Genomic DNA, 20,082 nt, shown 5'->3' with positions numbered 1-20,082 from the left:
TTGTGCCTTCTTTACATTCTTGGGATTGATTAGTGCCTTCTTTATTTTCTTACTTAATCTCACTTGAGGTTTTTCAATTGCATTGGTCTTTACAAAGAATCAACTTTTGGCTTTTTTTAATCCTCTGTTGTATGTTTGTTTTCTACTCTCCTTTTATACTTATTATTTCTTTCCTTCTAGTTTATTTGTGTTTGCTGTTATTTCTCCTTTCCAGTTTTATAAGATGGTTGCTTAGCTGATAGATTTTAGCTCTTAACAATAACAATCGTTATCTGCATCCCGTAAGTTTTGATATGAAGTCTTCATCACCATTCAGTTCATTTTCTAGTTTATTTTGGTTTCTTCATGAGCTACTGGTTATTTAGAAGTATATTTATTAATTTTCAAGTACTCATGGATTTTCTCATTACCATTTTTTTGATTTTTAGATTGATTGCATGGCATTGAGAGATCATATTCTGTAAGATGTCAATTCTTCCAAATTTTTGGGACTTGTTTTTATGACCCACAACATGGTCAAGTATTATAAATGTTCAGTGTGCATGTGAAAAATATCCATAGTCTGCAATTAGTGCAAGTGTTCTACATATGTTCATAAGAATAATTCTGCTTATTGTGTTAAGTTTACGTATCTTCACTGAGTTTTTGCCGAGCATTTATGAGAGAGGTAAGTTGAAATATCCCACTGTGATTTTGGATTTGCCTATTATGTCAATTTTTATTTTATAGAGTTTGAGACAATGTTATTAGGTGCATACAAATTTAGAGTTGATTTATATCCCTGGTAAATTGAATCATTTAAAATATTTTAAAGTGTTCTCTATATTTTTGGTAACGCTTTTGCCTAAAAGTCTACTTTAACTGATACTGATATAGTTATACCAATTTTTATTTTTCATTTCTGTTATCTTTTTTTTTTTAATTTTCCTGTTCCCTCTGAAATCCTCAGATGTCTTTTATTACCTTGAACATTTTAAACATAGTTATGTGACGCTCTACATCTGATGAACTCTTAATCTGAAGCCCCAGTAGGTCTGTTTCTGTTTTGGTTATTTCTGTATACCCATTCATGTTGTCCTGTCTCATTTGCTTGCATATTTATGTATTTACGATTCTTGGCATCTACATTACAATATTTTCTCCAAATATATTGTATATTGGCTTTGTTCATGGTATCTTTACCATACAACTTTTAAACTTCTAGATAAATATGTCTGCTTTTTTGTTTCATAGTTTCAGAGTTTCCTTATTTAATGAAGATCTCCCTTTGCCCTTAGCCAGTCTCAAATGCTATAGCTCTTCAGGGTTTAATTTTAGGCTCCCCGCCCTTTTTTCTCTATAAGCTCTCTAGTGGATGTTATCCATTCCCACTGCTATAAACCTTATCTACAAGCCTACTTCGTTTTATTGTGCTTCACAGACAGACATTGCGTTTTTGTTTTGCTTTTTTTTACAAATTGAAGGTTTGTGGCAACCCTGCCACAAAGGCAAGTTTATTGGCCCCATTTTTCCAGCAGGCTCAGATGAAGGTTAGCATTTTTTAGCAATAAAGTATTTTTTAATTAAGGTATGCACATTGGTTTTTTAAGACATAATGCTATTGTACACCTAATAGACTACAGTACAAACAACTTTTATATGCACTGGGAAACCAAAAAATTCATGTGACTCACCTTTTTTGCAATATTTGCTCTGTTGCAATGGTCTGGAACCAAACTCACAATATTTCTGAAGTACGCCTGTATATGCTGATGATGCCACATGTGTATCTCCTCTGAGCTTCAGTAACGTGAATGTCACTGTCTCCCGTTTGTGAGGGGCATGCTAGGTCCTGGAGGATACAGTGGTATGTGCTACCAGCCCTCAGGGCTCATGAGAGGAAGCAGATACTGGGTGAAATTGAAGGGATGACTGGGGTGCTTGTTCCTCTGTTGTACATGTTGTACTTACTGCTATAAGGGAAAGGCTACAGTCAAAGGATTAGTACTGGAATATATGCGACACGAATTGACATTTCCTTAATATTAAGTTTCCAGATAGAAAATTACTCATTTTCTCCATTTAAACTAATATCATTGTGTACCAACTGCTTTAAACGAGAGAGACAACCTATCTGCACAGATTAGAAACATATGAAGACATAATTTTTAGAAACAAATCAAGCAGTACCAATTTTATCTTACAGTGTTTATTATAGTAAAAGTTCTTGTAAAACATTAATGATTTTGGTCCATATCTTATTTTCCATTTGGTTTTAAAACATTTTTACAGTATTTAAAAAATTGCAGGTTTTTAAAATTGTACATAATTATTTTTTTCCTCTGACCCTTGGAACATTACAGTTTCAAGTAACTAAAAAAATAAAAAGATGGCAGACTAAATGTATCGAGAAGTACATAGTGAACTTATTTAATTACCATAGTAATTTAAAAGTCCTGTTTGTTACTTCTTAATGTTCATTAACATGAAGTCATTCAAGAATCTCTGGGATTTCTCTATTATCCACAATGAGAGTATGAATAATCCCTTCTTTTCTCTTTCCACTACTGACAGCCTTTATGTAACAGTCATGGTTCCCAATATTGAAGTGAGTTTCAGTCCCATCATCTACAAACTCACCCTGCCAACAAAAGAAGGAGGAATTAGTGTTCAGGAGCATTTATCTTTGTCTAAGCATTAACACCATCTAAACAGGTGGTATAATGAAGTATATATTAGCTAAATGTTAGGCTTTGCAAAGTTTGTTAGAAGCTTGTATTTAGATGTTTTTACATTCTGCTATGCATTGAAGGTTTTTTGTCTGTACTCCCTACAACTGAAGAATTTTATGTTTCAGAGGGAAAAGAAAACATACACCTAATGACTATATGTCTGTAACATATACTACGTAGACAGAATAATTTTGAAAAAAGATAACAGCAAACCTTTATTAGTTATTGTACACAAAGAACAGTTTACATGCATTATTTCATTGCGTCCTCACAATAACCCTGATAGTACTATTATCCTCATTTTATAGATGAGGAAATTGAGGCACAGAGTGGTTAAAGAACTTGGTGAAGGTCCTAGTCAGTACAGAGTGGTGTGGTCTTAACCACTCTGAAAATCTGATTCCTCAGGGTGTTGGGTGGCTTTCAATAAAATACACCGATAACAAACTCAAGCACTGCGAAATCTAGACCTGCTCTGTCCAGTACAGCAGCCACTAGCCATATGCAGCAATTGAGCACTTGAAATGTGGTGAGTCTGACGAGATATTCTGTTTAAGTGTAAAATACACACTGGATTTGGAAGACAGTATGAAACAAAGAATGTAAACATAACTCACTAAAAACTTTTTATATTGATTAAATATTAAATTATACTATTTTTGATAGACTAAATCAAATATAAAATGAACTTCACCTTAAAACTTTTAAAATATGGCTACTAGAAAAGTTACATATGAAGCTCATAACTGTGACTTATATTTCTACTGAATAGCACTGATTTGGAGTAAAAAGATAGGGGCAAAGCAGTATAGAGAAGGAAAGAAAAAGAGGAGGCTTAGAGGATAAAAATGAATTGTGCCAGAAAGCAAAGAAACCACAGACTTAAAACTTGGCTGTGGGCTTTCTGGCAGCCGAAGCAGACAGAGCCAAGTCCTGTAGCTAACATCTAACCAAAGAAAGCACAGCATGCATCAGTGAGAGAAGTGTTTTCCTAGCTCTGAGAAGAATTTGGTCAATAGCTCTTTATGGAAAGTGTACTGAACACCAGCACAAGGACTGGGTCGGTCTGGCCCTGGAGTGCAGCGTGTTCATTGCACCCTCTTATACTGAGCTTTGGAGAATGCCTTTAGGTCATACTTCTGTAAAGATCAATTTAGAGGGAAGGACAATGGTCAAGTAATACAATCTCTGGAAGTAGCTTCTTGGCTGTTTGACAGACATTCGGTCATGATGCTTTGAGATAAAAAGAAAAAGGAGAAAAATACGCTGTAACTCAAATGCAGCAAGAGCAGGTGTGCATATACTGGGGAAGCTGCCCAGATGCGGAGCTGCCAAAACTGCCCTGCAAGCTCGGCTGTAGTTACCGTGAGGTGGCAACTGGGTGATGAAGAGCTATTGTTCACACACTTGTGGTTTCCTGTCAATGACTGAGGGACAAAGACGTTGAGGATGAACATTATTTTCAACTTCTTATGTACAGCCACATTCTTGATACTATAAAACAACATTCTTTCTACATTTGCCCTGGACAATCCTTGAGGGTGGGAAGGAATGTGATTCAAAACTGCTCATTCTCCACCTAGAGAATTTCAGGGAAGGAAGAAAGCAAGAACGAGAAGGACCACCAGGTGTGGTGTTGGGTACACAGCAGGTACCCCATCCAGGTTACTGGTAAATGAAGCTGTTCCAAGAGGGGCCATAACACACTGACGAGCTCTCCAAGCCTCTCTGCATAAAAGAAACCTCTATCAGTAGATTTAACTGCTCAAGCTCAGAGGATCAATATTGAGTGAATCCTGGTTAAATTTCCCTTCCACAATTAATACCAGGGTTAAGAAACAGAAAAGCATTCAGCTTTGTAACTTGATTTCTGGCTTAGGCACTTCCTCAGAAGCAGACAGCTGTAAGAGCCACAGGTTCTAAGTAGTCTGCAGAATAAATTCATCCCAGACCAAGCAGCTCTTCTCACCTTCCTATACTTATAATAGATAAAGGAGATAATGGCAGCAACTACAATTGTGCAACTAGCTAAAATGGACTACAGAAGAGAGCTGCTCCTCTCTAATCCTCATGTTCACCGGAAGCCAGCATGAAAGCTGGATTCAAGGATAGTCCCCCTTGCTTGCCAGCAGACCCATAACACATGGGCATTTCTACCCAATGATTTCAGCTCCTACTCCCACCCTCCATTTCCATGATAGACTCTTCTGCTTCCACTTCCCATGCTGGGTACGCTGTACCACTATTCTTTCATTCCCACTTGAAATACACTCCTACATTCATCCCACCCACAGCATTACCAGTGCAAGCAGCTGATAGCAAAAGCCAAACACATCGGGATTTAGATGGGGATTTCATCATGCTTGGCTGCAGTGAGTGGGTAGCCTCTTAGCACTGCCAGTCTACAAATGCCACTCGTCTTCTGGGGTTCATGACAGCGCCCTTTCCTATCTGCCTTTTTGTCATCATCTGACATTGGGTGCATCACTTCTTTTTCAAAAACTTCGTTTTGAGGAAAGTACCATCTGCTTTGGGCGAATGGTGTAAAGCCTTCTATTCAAAATGTCACCTGTGGACCAGTGACATTGGCGTCAATTCGCATCTTAGCAAGATCCCAGGTGATTTCTATGCATGCAAATTTGAGAAGCAGTGGCATAAAGCACAATTTTAACATGGATAAACACAGGAGACATAATTTTGGGGGGAGGATTTTTTTTCATGGGGATCTTATAGGACATGCTGGTCCAAGAAAAGAAAGGTAGAGTGAGATTGGTGTAAGCTCACAATGTAAACTGTTTCTAAACAGGCACTGTCCAGGAAAGGGTTCAGATTTTGGAGTCTGGAGGAATTCATCTGCTTTTTATTTTCAACCAAGAAGACGGTTAATTATAAAATCTCCATAATTAGGAAATGTAGCAACATTTCAACAGTAACTTATACACATGGTGCTAAGAGTAATCAAAAGGTCGACTTACTGCTGTCTCCATTTTCTTACCATTGCACCATACATCCATAGTGTCTTTTTCTGTAAAAGTAACAAATTTTAAAAATTATAATCTATGATTTAAAGATAAAGCTAACTCTTTATAGTTATTATTTTAGGAAAAGTTTGACACACTGGATTTCTAAAAGTCCATTAACTTTTCATAGCTTTGCAAATCTTCTAAATTTGAAGAAACTATTTGTTCACAGGCAAAATCAAAATGAAACAAAACAATTTGAAGAGAAAATCATGGTCCCAATACAAACTGATGAAGACTTGTTAAACAAAATAAATACTGAAGCACAATCTTTAAAGGAGGATGCACACAGGTGAATGTGAGGAGGGAACTTTCCACACGCCATGTCATTTAATATCAGTGACTAGATGTTTCCCCGTCTCTCACACTGACCCAACTGGATGATGGTACAAAGAGACCACAAAAAAGGCTGCCATAGTGTTCATATAGGATAGACAGCTTGTCAGATTTAGAAATTTAGCCTTAAATTTCTTACTGGATAGCAAAATCATCTCTATTCATTTTTGTAATGGTTTCTCATTAGGGAAATAGTGGATTGTAAGAAAAACGACAGGTGTACCTGGTAGATTGTGTAAGGACAGTGCTAACACAATAGAGCAAAATGCTGCCACGATACACCTGGGTGTTAAGCGGCCAAGCTCACTTCAGGGAGGTGCGTATATGTGTGTGCTTGTGCACAAATGCACATGCATTTGGGGGAGAGGATCCCCAGGCCCACTTGTGAATGGTAGTGCCCTGGGGAAGGGCAGGAGAGAAGACTGCACTCCTCAAGCAAGCAGAAGAGGAGCTTTGGGTATTATAATGAAGACTAGAGAGAAGCATGGCCTGTGTGCACAAGGAGCCCAGGGGTCAACAACTTGCCTGGGGGTCAAGGCTGAAATACCAGTACCTGGCTTGCCACTGACAGGCCATCTACTCGGGAACACAGTCCTAAAGGGGATTCTTCCACACCCTGAGATGGGAGCCTCGCTTAGAGAATGGACAAATGACTTTAGGCTGGGCTAGAGGGAGACAGAGAAAGGCAGAGGGGCCCAGCAGATTGGGGCAGGGTGCCCAAATGGCAGCCAGAATAGGAAGCATCTACAACCGTAGTTGCAAGGAAACCCAGCTTGTCCCAACACATCAGGTTACACATTGCTAAAATGAACCACGATAATCATGAAAATTGGAATTTTATTTAGTATGCCTACTGAACATGGGCGTGTGCTCAGATTTTCTATAATAGCGATTAACATGCCTCTGAAGAACACTAATCCAGAAGCGATAAAAGAAAAATGGAATAAATTTGACTACATGAAAGTGAAAAAGATTTCTACATGACTGAAAAAAAAAGAAAACACCATGCACACACATAAGCAAAGCCATACAATAAATGACAAACTGGGAAAAAATACTTGAAACAGCACAGACAGCACTAGTGTTAGTAATAAAAGACTCCAAGCCATCAAGAAAAAGGCCAACAACCCAAAAGGAAATGGGTCCAGGGCTGAGCATTTGAGATCTTGCATCCCGGCACATGTCATCAGTATGGCTCAAATAAACTCTTATAAAAATTCTCAGAAAAAGAAAAATGGGTCAAGGGACATGAACAGGCACTATCAGAAAAGAAACAAAAGGATCTTAAACACATGAAAAGATGCTCAACCTCAATTTTGAAAAAGGAAAATGAAAACAACACTGAAATACCATTTTTCACCTAGCAGAATATCAAATATCCAACAACATGCTTTGTTGGAGAACCCGTGGGAAAATAGGTAGTGAGAGTACAAAATGGTAGAAGTACCATGGAGGGCAACTGGGCAAAATCTACTCAGATGACAAATGCAATTATTCTTCTGGGAATTTGTCCTAAAGAGAGATGTGCCTATATTCCAAGAGGCATGTGAACAAAGCTATTCATTTAACAGTGCTTCAAACAGCAACAAATTAGAAACAGCCCAAGTGCCTATCTGTTGGGAATGAGTTAAACTATTTTATTTACTATTGAAATTTACCCTGCAGCTATTTTAAAAAGTATGAGAAAGTTCTATGTAATGAGAGAAAGGAATCTTCAGAATATATTAATAAATCAATAATAAAGATGATTATATGTAATAAGGAAGTAATAAAACATATTTGCTTGAATCTGAATAAAGAAACACTAGCATTCACTATTAAACATAGCTATATTTATAGGGGAAATGGTGGACCGAAACAGGAGTGGAAGCAAGATTTCTCAATGTATCTTTATATCATTTTGATTTCTGAATTATGAATCACCTATTCAAAAGTATACGTTAATAAAAGAACATATCGATCTGATAAAGCATCAAGTCAGTTATGGCTCAGAAGTGGATTCAGACCTTGGAGCCTCCCCAGCGCTGCCTGCCTGCAGATTCCCTCATCCCACATGACCGATGGCTGGGGAGTCTGCAGAGAAGTCCTGAGCAGGTATGTTCAGTAACTGCTTTCACAGAAGTGCAAGGTTACAGAGCAGAGAGAGAATTTCCTCCCTACATGAAGTTGGGGAAGTACTAGCATACTAGTACTTTCCTCTTGCTGTCTTTATTTTCCTCCCACAGTGTTGAGTCATGTGGCGACTCCCAGACCTGACAATGCCGACCAATGCTATCTTCGGACCCCTTTACATGCCTCACATCTTTTAGGCGGTGAAAAAGAAAGGACAGGATCTTTGAGGTCAGAGAGCCCTGGGTTCAAATCCCAGCTTCATTATTTACTAGCGTAGCCTTTGGCAAGTCGCCACCACTCTGGGCCTCAATTAGCCTCAATCTCCTTGTGGGTAAAATGAAGTGATACCACTTTTCTTGCAGGTTGTTATAAGGATTAGAAATGATTTATGTAAAATGCCTAGCATAGTATCTGGTGCAGAATATGGCCTCTCAGTACATGGTACTGTTTTTGTTATTAAGAACTTTTTTGGGCCTTCTTCTGTTTTAACTTCTCAATATAAAATTTAGCAAGTTATATAATGGGGCCCAGACTGCTTTGGCCCTTTCAGACCTCTCCACGCACCTCCTATGAGTCATCCACTGTTAAAATGTATAAAACCCCTGCCAGTGTCAGCTGCTATTCACACAGTGGCCCTCCCAGCCTTCCAGTACAAAACCCCACGCTGAGAAGAAACTTCTGGGAAGAGAATCCAAATTTAGCAGCCCAGGAACACCAGAGTAAAGGAAAAAGAAGATCTAGAAAAAAGTGGAGAAGGAAATAGCAGGCATGTCAGAAAGTATGCTCCTATGGTTTTTAACGTTATCCAAAAACAACAGAAAAAAGAATTCCAGAACCTGAAGTTTAAAAAGCTAACCAAAACCACACTCCCTTCTAGAAGTTCAGAAAAACTGAAATTCATATAAAAATGAGCAAAGAAAGGTATTGAGCGCTAGCTCCATAAAAAATTATAAGAAAAAAGAACAACAATCATTACAGATAATGAAAGCATCAGAAAGATGTTTACAAAAAAGATGAAATACGATTTCCAAGTGAGCTAAAAGAAATGAAGAAAATCATACAAGATATGAAAGAATAACAAAGATTAGAAACACTCTGAGAAATGAAGTAGTAGAATTCAGTCAAGAATTAGAAATAAAAATAATTTCAGAAATGAAGACTAAACTAAAAGGAACACAAAGCCAAAAAAACAATAAATTATTCCTAACAGAAACAGAAGATGAAACGGGGGACATTTTAAAAATCAAAAAGAAAGAAAGATGACATGACAAGACAAACCACAGACTGGGAGAAAGTATCTACAAAACACATGATAAAGAACTTATTTGAAATATACAAAGAACTCTTAAAACTCAACAATAAGAAAACAACCCAATTTTAAAAAGGGGAGAAGTCTGCACAAACAGCTCACTAAAGATACACAGATTACAAATAAGCATGTGAAAACATGCTCAACACCATATTATCATTAGGGAATTACAAATTAATCTGAGCTATCATTACACACTTATTAGAATGCCCCAAATCCAAAACACTACAGCGCTGCCGTCAAGGACGTGGAGCAGCAGGAGCTCACTCATTGCTGGGGGGACGCAAAAACTTTGGAAGACAGGTTAGTGATTTCTTAGAAAACTAACCGTACTCTTACCATATGATCCAGCAATCCAGCTCCTAGTTATTTACCCAACTGATTTAAAAATTTATGTCCACATACTGAACTGCACACAAATGTTTATACAGCAGCTTTTTTCGTAACTGCCTAAAATTGGAAGCAACCAAGATATCCTTCAGTAGGTGAATGGATAAACAAACTGCGGTGCATCCATACCATGGATTATTATTCAGCAATAAGAAGAAATGAACTATCAAGCCATGAAAAGACATAGAGGAATCTTAAATGCCTATTACTAAGAAAAAGATGCTAGGCCTGAAAAAGCTACATACTGTATGACTATGTACATACTGGAAAAGGCAAACTATAGAGATAGTAAAAAAGATCAGCAGTTGCCAGGACTTGGGCGGGGAAGGAGGAGAGGATGGATACGGAAGAGCATGGGATTTTTAGGACAGCGAAACTATCCTGTATTGATACTCTAATGGCGGATCATGACATTATACATTTGGCAAACCTATAGAACCGTATAATGCAAGAGTGAATTCTAATGTAAACTATGGACTTCAGTTAATAATAGGGTATCCATATTGGTTTGCTACATAATTGTGATGAATGTATCACACCAATGCAAGACGTGAATAATAGGGAAAATGGGGGGGGGCAGATAGAGGAGTATATGAGAAATCTGTATTTTCTGCTCAATTTTTCTTTAAACTTAAAACTGCTTTAGAAAATAAATCTTAATTTTAGAAGAAAGGAAGAGGGAGATTGGAAGGAAGGAAGTTAGGTGGACAGGTAGGCAGGCAGAAAGGAAGAAGAGAGAGAGAAGAGGCGGGGGGAAGAGATAGAGGATGTGAGAGAACCTGACACATTTAGAAGATAGGTCTAAAGACCCAACATCTATACCATAGGCGTCCATGAGGAAGAAAACCAAAGCAAAGGAACAGAACTAATATTAAAACTGTAATTCAAGAAAACTTAAAAATTTTCATTCCACATATTGAAAATATTTACCATGTATGTACCTGAGAAAACTGACCAAGAATGATCATTACCCTGACATATTCTAGTAAAATTAGACAAAAACAACAAGGCACTTTTAAGGGAAAGAAAATCAGATCATCATCAGACTTTTTGACAGTAAGTTTATGCCAGAAATAAGTGGGGTAATATACCTAAGATACTTAAGGAACGAAAACATGAGCCAAGAACATTATATCTAGCCAAACTGAGCTTCAAATATAAACGACACAAATGTCATCAACATGCAAGAATTCAAGCACTATTGTTAATATTCCTAAGAAATGTACTAGAGAACAAGTTTCAGGCAATCAAAATGATCAGACAGGAGTAATCTAATGACTTGAAAGAAATATATAAATATTTGCTTATAGAATTAAGTGTGGTTTGGAAGAAACAGGAATACTATATAATGACTATATGTTCTGATAATGCAGATACAATAAAATTGGAAAATGATATGCAAAAAATGTTTTAAATTTGTTTTGATAATTGTATTAATGGTGGTAGTATTTGCATTGTTAATGGAAACTACTATGTATGTAATGTGGCACAAAGCAAATGAGTAAATTATATTCTAAGTGCATCATCTTCTGTATCCTTGAGAAGGAAAATTCTCTGTATGAAAGAAAGGACATACAGATATTAGATAAGTTTAAGTAAAAACCTGCTAATATTCCTGAATTTGAATTACAAGTATCAGTATGAACTCATAAGCTATTTTATCTATAAAAAGTCCCTCCCTCCCTCTCTTCACCATCCATCCATCCATCCATCCATCCATCCATCCATCCATCCATCCATGTATATAATTTCTTTGCTCCATCCACTGACAACCTAAAAATAATGAATGAGCATCATTGAGGAATGCCCAGATTATGCTCTTGAAATACCATTTTCCTCCAAGAAAACAAGGTCTCCTTAGAGAAATGGGTGATTCCAGTTCTGGGCAGGAAATGTTCGAAATGAGCCCATTTTGTCACACCAGATAGCAAGGAAGCTATCAAAGTCTCCTAAGGATGTGTCAAAAGGATTCAGGAGCCAATCTAAAGAGTATCCCATTGGCCAAAAATGGGACAATTTGAGCATCAACATCAATAAGGGTAATAACTGCAATGTATTGAAATACATCAAAATGTTTAAGTCTATGAGTTAATAATGATTTGAAAAAACCTAAATCATCACTTTTGGAGGAGAATAAGGAGCCAATTCAATATCTTGAAAACTGATAAAGGGAAAACAAGCAGTTATCCTACATTTCTTATACAAACTGTACCTCTGCGTAACCGAATTGTAGTAAAAGTTTCTCATTATAGACGTATTCCAGCTAATGAATAAGGAAGGATGGAATCAGCATATCATCATTTGGCAACTGCTAATGAATTAATGGGTGTAAGCACTAGGTATTAATGATTGCAAGCACAACCTATAAAGTGGTCTTGCCAGGAAAAAAACAAAAGAAAACACTAAATTTGACCAATTCTTCAAAGTCAACTGCAAATTCACAGGAAATATGAAAAACAGGAACACCACAGGAATGCAGTCAACAAAATCCAGACCATAGGAAGCTCTTCAAGACAAATTGATCCAGTTTCTTCAATGAATAAGCTATATAAGAGTCTTTGGTTTCTTTTTTTCAACTATGCGCATTTATTACTTGATAAACATTTTTCAATCTTAAAACTTTTTTTTTTTTTTTTAAAAGATGTTTACTAGCATTTGACTAGACTGTAGACTCTTTAAAAGCGTAGACAAGGTCTCTTCACCTATGCATCCTTAGGGAATGGTACACTCACTGTCATTTAGCAGGTACGGTATTCATTGTTATCAAAGGAAATCAATCAGTGAATTAATGAGATAATCTAAACAGTCTTAACTTAGAAGCAGGAAATACTAGGAGTAACCAGAAGAGAAAAGGTAATAACTGGTAAATATTTGTCACACAAATTTTGAGGGCCAATAGAAACTAAGCACAGATGGCAATCTGTAACAACAGAACTTAGCTTAAAGATCAACAGCTTATCACTTCTTAGTTTTTAATGTACTTTATCTGGACTGACAATTTTGATCTGCTGCAGTCCTAACCCTGGAGAAAAGTTCCCATCTTACTGAGGAATCTTAAATTTCCAACGGCCTTTAGGCATGCTTTTAAAGTGAAATATCAAATAATAACAAATGTCTACATCAATATTTTTTTAAACCCAAGTTAACAATCCTCAAATCCATCACCATAAAATCTGGCTTTTATGTTTAATATATAAATCAGTCAATTAAATGAATACTTCATTCACACAGAGCACATTAAAAATAGACCTGCACTTATCGTCTCCTATTCATAGTTCCCATAAAAGGTCTGGACAGTCAGAGCAAGTAAACAACCATCAGAAAAAGTCAATCAATTCTGCAGAAATAGGACTCACCCAACACAACTCGAAAATCCTCACCATCCAAATGTAATACCCAAGTATTGGTGGTTTTTGATCTGTTCTCCATATATTTCTTGAGACTTTTCCCATTAATCTCCAGAGTATATTCATAAGCAAAACCACGGATGGCATCTATATTTATGGTTGCTTTTGTCTTTGCAGCTCCAACACAGAAGGTTTCTTTGCCCACTAATTTGAACATCCATTCTTTTCTTACCTCTTCCTAAGTAATAAAATAGAAAATTTGAAAACACACAAATGGAATAAAATGTAGTATTTAATTTTAGAAAAATATAATTAAAGTGAGCAAATGACAATGCTAGTTAGATGTAATTGAATTCATTCATGATGCAAAGGTTTTAGAAAAAAGGCATATTAAGTTTAAATAATAAATGGTAGAGTCTATGAATTCTGTTAACTATTATTAGTTCACTTTGTACAGAAAAATGATGCAGGCCAATTTATAAAGATAAACACTGTAAGCCCAAATTCACATATAAAGAATCTACATTAACAAAATCAACCTTCTCTGCATACCACGTTTTACAAAGTAACATATTTTTTTCCTACCTTCCCATCCACATACACCACTCGTTTGCCTGATGTGGTCCCGTGTTCAAATTCAATCTTATGGACTCCGTCACTTAAAGCAACATCCCACACGGCTACAAGATCTGTCATTTTGTCCAGGCTATAAGGAGGGCTAAGGGGATAAAACAAAGCAATTACATTTGGCCCAAAACACAATTAATCCTTCCAAGATGAAAATATCAGATTTTTAAAACCCCTAAGATTTTAAGATGACAAAATCTTAAAGTAATATTACTTAAGAAATCCTACTCGTAGTACATGGACTGTCTTCTTCCTTTTACACACTCTTCCTTTAAGATGAAACTACTATATATGGGTATATAGTCGGATAACTCCAAACAAAGTCACCTTAATATTAAGAGGATTAAGAATCTATCTGTTTATCCACAATAGTAATCTAAGCTAGGCTACAGAATAATGCTTGGAAAGGTCAGTAAAAAGGTCTCTACTTCTTCCTCCCCTCATTTAAAAAGGAAAGTATTTAATTTTGGTTTTTCGTATTCAGATTCAAATCACTCCAAGAGTTCTCCAAACCTTTTATACTTAAACCAATGAGTAAGAATTCATTTTAACAAAAAGGTTCTAATTTATTATACTGAGAAAAAGAGAAGTCATGGAAGAAATGTCCTATAATACAGATTAAAATGTTATGGAAAATAGTCATTCTTGTCATTAGTATAGGAAATCTTATTTTAAAAAAAATAAAGGGTTCTATTTTATCAGAAGTTTCTGGCACAATTTAAACACATATTTTTGATATTAATATTTTAATACAAAACGATATATATGTGCCTTATGTGAAAGACATGTATAATGCAAATATAAGTAATATTTTGATATTGATATAGGTTTTTAGCTTTGAGAGAAGTAACATTACAGCTTTAATGATCATAGCTAACAGTTAAGTGTTTACTGTATGCCAATCACAGTTCTAAGAGCTTTACACATATTAACTCATGGAATCCTCACCATAAGATGGGTACTATTATTATCCCTATTTCATAGATGAGGAAACTGAGGCTTAGAGAGGCTAAGGGCTTGTCTAAAGTCACAATGATAGTAAGTGGCAGATGGGATTTAAACTTAGGACTCTGGTTCCAGAGCCTGTTCTCTTCACTACATCCTAGTCTCTCCATTCCCTTTAATCTCCTTTGTATGCTCTAACTCAGAGACCCTAAATAACTTTTATATCATTTTGAAGTGATTGCTGAGAACTTTGTGCTGACAGGGATTTAGAGACCTTACATCCAGGTCCTTTGGGAAAGGCTGCTATGTTAGTGGTGGCCACCTCCATGCCAGGTGTTTACCCTTGTTCTACATCATAAAAGGGCAAAAACACACATTCTGCAATTTTACAAAATGTGTCCTTAAAAAAGTAGCCTGGATAAATAACTCTTTTGAATGATTAAAACCATCTTGAAAGTTTCAGAAGCTAGTTTTATTGCAATGCGAGACATTTACCTTTCGTCATCTTCAAAGACAGGACTGTCATCTCCAGATGCCATGGTTGGCAAACAGTCTTTAATCCAATTAGCAGCCAGGAAAGAAAAAAGCAGAATTGCAGCAAAGAAAGATTGAGAGCAACAAAGATGACATCTGCAAAGGGATTGTTCTAATTTTGCAATCCATTTCTTAAATTGCATGCAGTTTCTAATGAAACAGCTTTTACATACAATAGAATTGCAAACTCTAATTTTCAGAGAAAGAAGTCATGCAAATTGGCAAATCATATTTTTTTCCATGTTATGGATTTATAATTTCCTAAAACTAGAGACTAAACACTGGTTTATTTCAAGTATTATACCACGTCAGAGCTTCAAGAGACCAAGAGGTCCTCTGGGTCCCATTATTCCCAAATTGAGACACAAGAAGCCCCAAGGGTATGAAGCAGTGGGTCAGGGAATACATAGAACTCCAGGATAAACAATGCATCGTCTGGAAGTATCGGTGTTACAGGGTGGTAACAAATTTAAAATGCAATTTGTATATTAAATTTTAGAAGGTTATATTATGATAGAATATATAATTTAAAAACATTTTTTTTGGAAAACTTCAAAGAAATGTTGAGTTTGCACGAAGCAGCCAGGGATATGCTAGTTCACTTTCTAAGAGCAAACAATTTACTTGCTTACTCAAGCCCACTTAATTTACTAGTGCCAATAATGAATCCACCATCAGTTATGTGGTTTGCTCAGGTCACTGGCAGGGCCCACACCAAAACTAGAGCAATTAACTAAACAGTAACTGGGCTTTAAGGCTAGTTAAGTTTTACTGACATCAGAGGCACAGATATACTCACAGGCATAGGAAACCCTCCACATTTGAAGATTTCGAATTAACAGTTGTACCCAGCCTAACCCACTGAAAAATAGGCTCACTATTTTTTGCTCCCAGGATCTACCCTAGCCTAGCCTTCTCCCTGTATATGCCCAAGGGTAGTCTCTCCTTGTTAAAAGTAGGAGATTGCCAACCTTCTTTGGCTGGAAACAGCCAGAAGCCACAAAGAGTTTTTATAAAGATGTTAAGGATGAGATTAGTACCCATAAAAGCAATACAACAGGCAAAGAAAAGCTAAGAATTTTAGAATGTAAATTTCAAAAACACTTTGTACCTAAAACAAATCCCTCTTTTCTTTCTTTCTTTTTCTTTTTTTTTTAAATTAGGAACTTACAAATTGTAGATTGCTCTAGTCTTTGGAAACCCTAGGATATCTCCTATGAAAGTGGAGGGTATCCTGCAACTAGGAAAGCAAAGCGAATAGAGTGCAATAGAGTAAGCCAAATAGCGTAACAACATGGATAAGCATCCTTTGCAAATCAGAGTGGACTTAGGGATATCATTCAAATTTTGCTCCACAAGTTTTAGAGACTCTAGACAGCTCAGTGATTCAGCATTCAAAATTGAAAAAAATTGCCCAGTTTTCCATTATAAGGAACTTCAAGAATTGTCATACTAACATAAGGCATGGTATCATCTTAATTATAATAACTTTTCATATAGGTATAAAAGAGAACACAAATCAGAAGAGAGATTACAAATCAACATCACTCCTATTTAAAAATTTTTTTCTCTAAACTATCAACCTTCATTCAAATATTCAACATTTATATATGAAGTATCTGTTTATGGTGTTGAAAAGTTTTGGAAATAGTGGTGATGGTTGCACAACATTGTGACTATACTTAATGTTACTGAATTGTTAACACTTAAAAATGGTTAAAGTGGCGAATTTTATGTCATATATATTTTACCACAACTGAAAAAAAGTAATACTGTAATACATCAAAAAATTGAATTGTACACATCAAATGCGTGAATTATATGGTATGTGATACATATCAACAAAGTTGTTAAAAAAGAAAAAAAGACCTAGGTGCCCTGCCAGTAGTGTTTCTGGGAATGTGATTACACTTATAACCAAGAGATGATCACAGCTGTCCTTGTCACTGATTTCTACCTTACTCATTTGAATAATGAGAAAGAACTGTCACACACAGATCTCTAAGTTACAAACTGGACTTACTAAACACGTCATATTCTAAATTCATTCAGCATGCTAATAATTACCAATCCCTTATGTATGAGGCACTGAGGGTGCACGACTGGGGGGGTGGGGTGGGAGCAGAAGATGATTACAGCACAGCCAGGATCACGTGACAAACAGGAAACCGATGATTACAAAGAAAAATTCCCTCTATTTTAGCACAAAGTTTTAAAAATGTAAATGAAAAGGATGGAGAAACAAATTCCGTTTATTTTCACTGATGAGGACAATGTCACTCCCTTGAAACTTTTTACATCTTCAAAGAAAGCTTTTTGAGTATCCAGTGACTACCCATCTGCGTAATCTTTTACAATCCCTTCCCTATCAACCCAACACCATGTTTCAGAATATGACTTAAACATTAAAAAGTTTGCACTTTTTCTCCAACCCACCTTGAATTGTGTGTTAACTTAGGTTTAACCTAACTGGGGACTGTAGTGGTTTCTCCAGGCTAAACGTAAATCAGTTTTAAAAATTCCTAAGATACTCATAATTCCCTTTTCAGCAAAAGCTTTAGGTAAGGCCAGCCACAAGGCAGGTCACTTCGACAAACAGGTGTTGACACTGTGTGTCAGGTCCCTTGTGAAGCACTGGGACCTACAGCAAAGTCAGTCAGAAAGCTCCCGGAGCCAGTTATCCCCAAATGCTACCGGAGGTACACAAGATAATAACTTTTCTGAGAAGCATTTTGCAACGTATACTACAAGCCTAATGAAGGAGTTACTTTAAACAGTGATGCTCAAAAAAAACAGATGGAACAGTGCCCAACAAAATACTTTTGTGACAGCTAAAAACTGAAAACCACCTATATGTTCACCATCTGGGGGGAATCCATTAAGTAAATCACAGTCCTGTCACTCAACAAACTGAAGGTCAAGCCCGGGCCAGGCTTCCGGGAAGGATGCAGAGGTCCACCTGGCACACAGGAACGCAGCCTAGTGCGGTCAGTAAAACGAAACGTAGAAAAACATTTACAGCCATGGGTAGATGTGTGTAATGTATTAAAATAAAAAGAAGCCAAGTTATAGCACTTTCTGATCCAGGTCCTGCAAAAATACAGTCTGATCATGCTTATTTAAGGGAAAAGGGACTGGAAGGAAATACACCTTAATGTTAACTCGGGTTATTTCTGGGGAACGGATTCGGCTCTTGTGCTTCCTTCCTTGTGCTTTTCTGTTCCACTTTTTCGACAGCGACCAGTATTGGTTTTTGTAGTTGCGGACAGGCCGGAGCGGCGGGTCTCAGGGCCTGGCGGGGCAGGGGGCTCCGCCAGCCCGGGTCCCCGCCTCTGCCCGCGGCTGGGCGGACAGTACACGCCCGAAACACACCCTGCGCGGGCCGTGTGCCCCACGGCAGGCTCTCACCCGCAGTGTAGACACCGCCCACGGCTCCAGCGCCGCCGCCGCCACCCGGAGATGGCGGCCGCCTGCGCCGCAGCGGGGTCGCCCGGGGCTGTGCTCAGGGGCTTTCGGGGGCCAGGCCCCGGCCGCCGCACCTGGGCCGCGGGTCTCACCTGTACGCCGCGGGCTGCGGCAGGCTCTGGGTCACGCCACGGAGGAGTGCCGACTCCGCCACCTAGGCCGCGCGGCCTTGATCCCTTCGCCGAGAACCAGACGCAGCCTCCGCGGAAGTTAAAAGCTCGGCCGGCACGAGTACCAGGCGCGCCGACTGTTCGTCGCGCTTCAGGTCCCCTGAGGTCCGCAGTGCAGGCCGCCACCCGCTTCGCCGCAGGCAGACCCAGCTCCGCCCGCTGCCTCCGCGGATGGCTTAGCGCACTCGGCAGAGGCCCTTCCTCAATCCCCACACCCGAGAAACAGCCCCGCGGCTCATCCAGTCACCCTGCCAACAAAGTTGGTGAGAACCAGCTGATGGCAGGCGCTGGGCGAAAACGGACCTGTGTCTGCGCTGATGCCCCAGGGCAGGTCAACCTGATCATGGCATTCGCTTCTAGAAACCTCGTTACGAGTTCTGGTTAGGGACCAAAACTCCTTATGGTAGGCATAGGCCGTGTACGATGTTGATCTTGCCTACCTGGCTTCATTTAGGAACTCAAAGGATGCAAATTCCTTCTCCTCCCAGGGCCTCTGCGATGCTTCTTGCTTCTTCCCTTTTGTAATGTCAATTTTGTTGTTGCAATTGTTCTTCATAGATCATTTCTTAAGGAAAACTATTCTGGCCCCTAAGGCTTGCAATACCTGTAATTCTCCTTCTCAGTCCCTTTCAAAGTGTGCAATTTCTGTAATTTTTACTGAATATGTAACTTAATAGTAGACTGAGGTCCGTGTAGGCAGGGACCATGGCTGCTTGGCTCTCTTTTATTTCCCACATCTGCACAGTGCAGGCTCATAGGTACATAGTAGGCTCTGATAAATATTTGTTGAATGAGTGAATGAAGAGCAGGCCTGGGTAATGTTGTAGGTGGCCTTGAGTTTCACTGTAAGGAGGAGACAATGTCACCTACAGAGAGGAAGGAAGATTGTTGACTGGGCCATCTGAGGAGAGCAGTGAGTGGTCCCTGTGGAGAGTGGGCCCAGCAACAAAGTAAGGACATGAAATATTCTGGAAGGATTCTGAGGGCCCAGCAGATTTGGAGGCATAGGGGCAGTAAGGCTCCTTACGTAATTTCTTCCTGCAGCTTGATGTTAATGTAAAGAAGGATCGTTTCACCTTTGGGGTTGGTAGAGTGGGTTGGGTTTCTAGATGCTGG

General features: G+C 38.2%; 1 protein-coding gene across 3 annotated transcripts; it reads right to left on the bottom strand.

The window, feature by feature from the left end:
• Nucleotides 1-2,172: 2,172 nt before the first annotated feature.
• Nucleotides 2,173-19,523, bottom strand: FAIM (Fas apoptotic inhibitory molecule). 3 transcript variants are annotated; one of them, XM_019747622.2, is made up of 6 exons: nt 18,889-19,028; nt 15,293-15,350; nt 13,811-13,943; nt 13,235-13,463; nt 5,687-5,736; nt 2,173-2,620 (listed from the first exon to the last, which is right to left on the bottom strand). In XM_019747622.2, the coding sequence occupies exons 2-6, from the start codon at nt 15,334-15,336 to the stop codon at nt 2,471-2,473; spliced, it is 606 nt and encodes a 201-aa protein (XP_019603181.1). In that variant the 5' UTR covers nt 15,337-15,350; nt 18,889-19,028; the 3' UTR covers nt 2,173-2,470. The 3 variants fall into 3 exon arrangements, with proteins under 3 accessions (XP_019603181.1, XP_019603190.1, XP_074169020.1); XM_074312919.1 differs by lacking the exon at nt 18,889-19,028 and adding an exon at nt 19,407-19,523 and having other exon boundaries at nt 2,333-2,620; XM_019747631.2 differs by lacking the exon at nt 15,293-15,350.
• Nucleotides 19,524-20,082: the final 559 nt, after the last annotated feature.

Source organism: Rhinolophus sinicus, linkage group LG10 (assembly GCF_036562045.2).
Source record: "Rhinolophus sinicus isolate RSC01 linkage group LG10, ASM3656204v1, whole genome shotgun sequence".
NCBI classification, from domain to species: Eukaryota; Metazoa; Chordata; class Mammalia; order Chiroptera; family Rhinolophidae; genus Rhinolophus; species Rhinolophus sinicus.
This window is presented reverse-complemented; position numbering and strand designations above follow the sequence as displayed.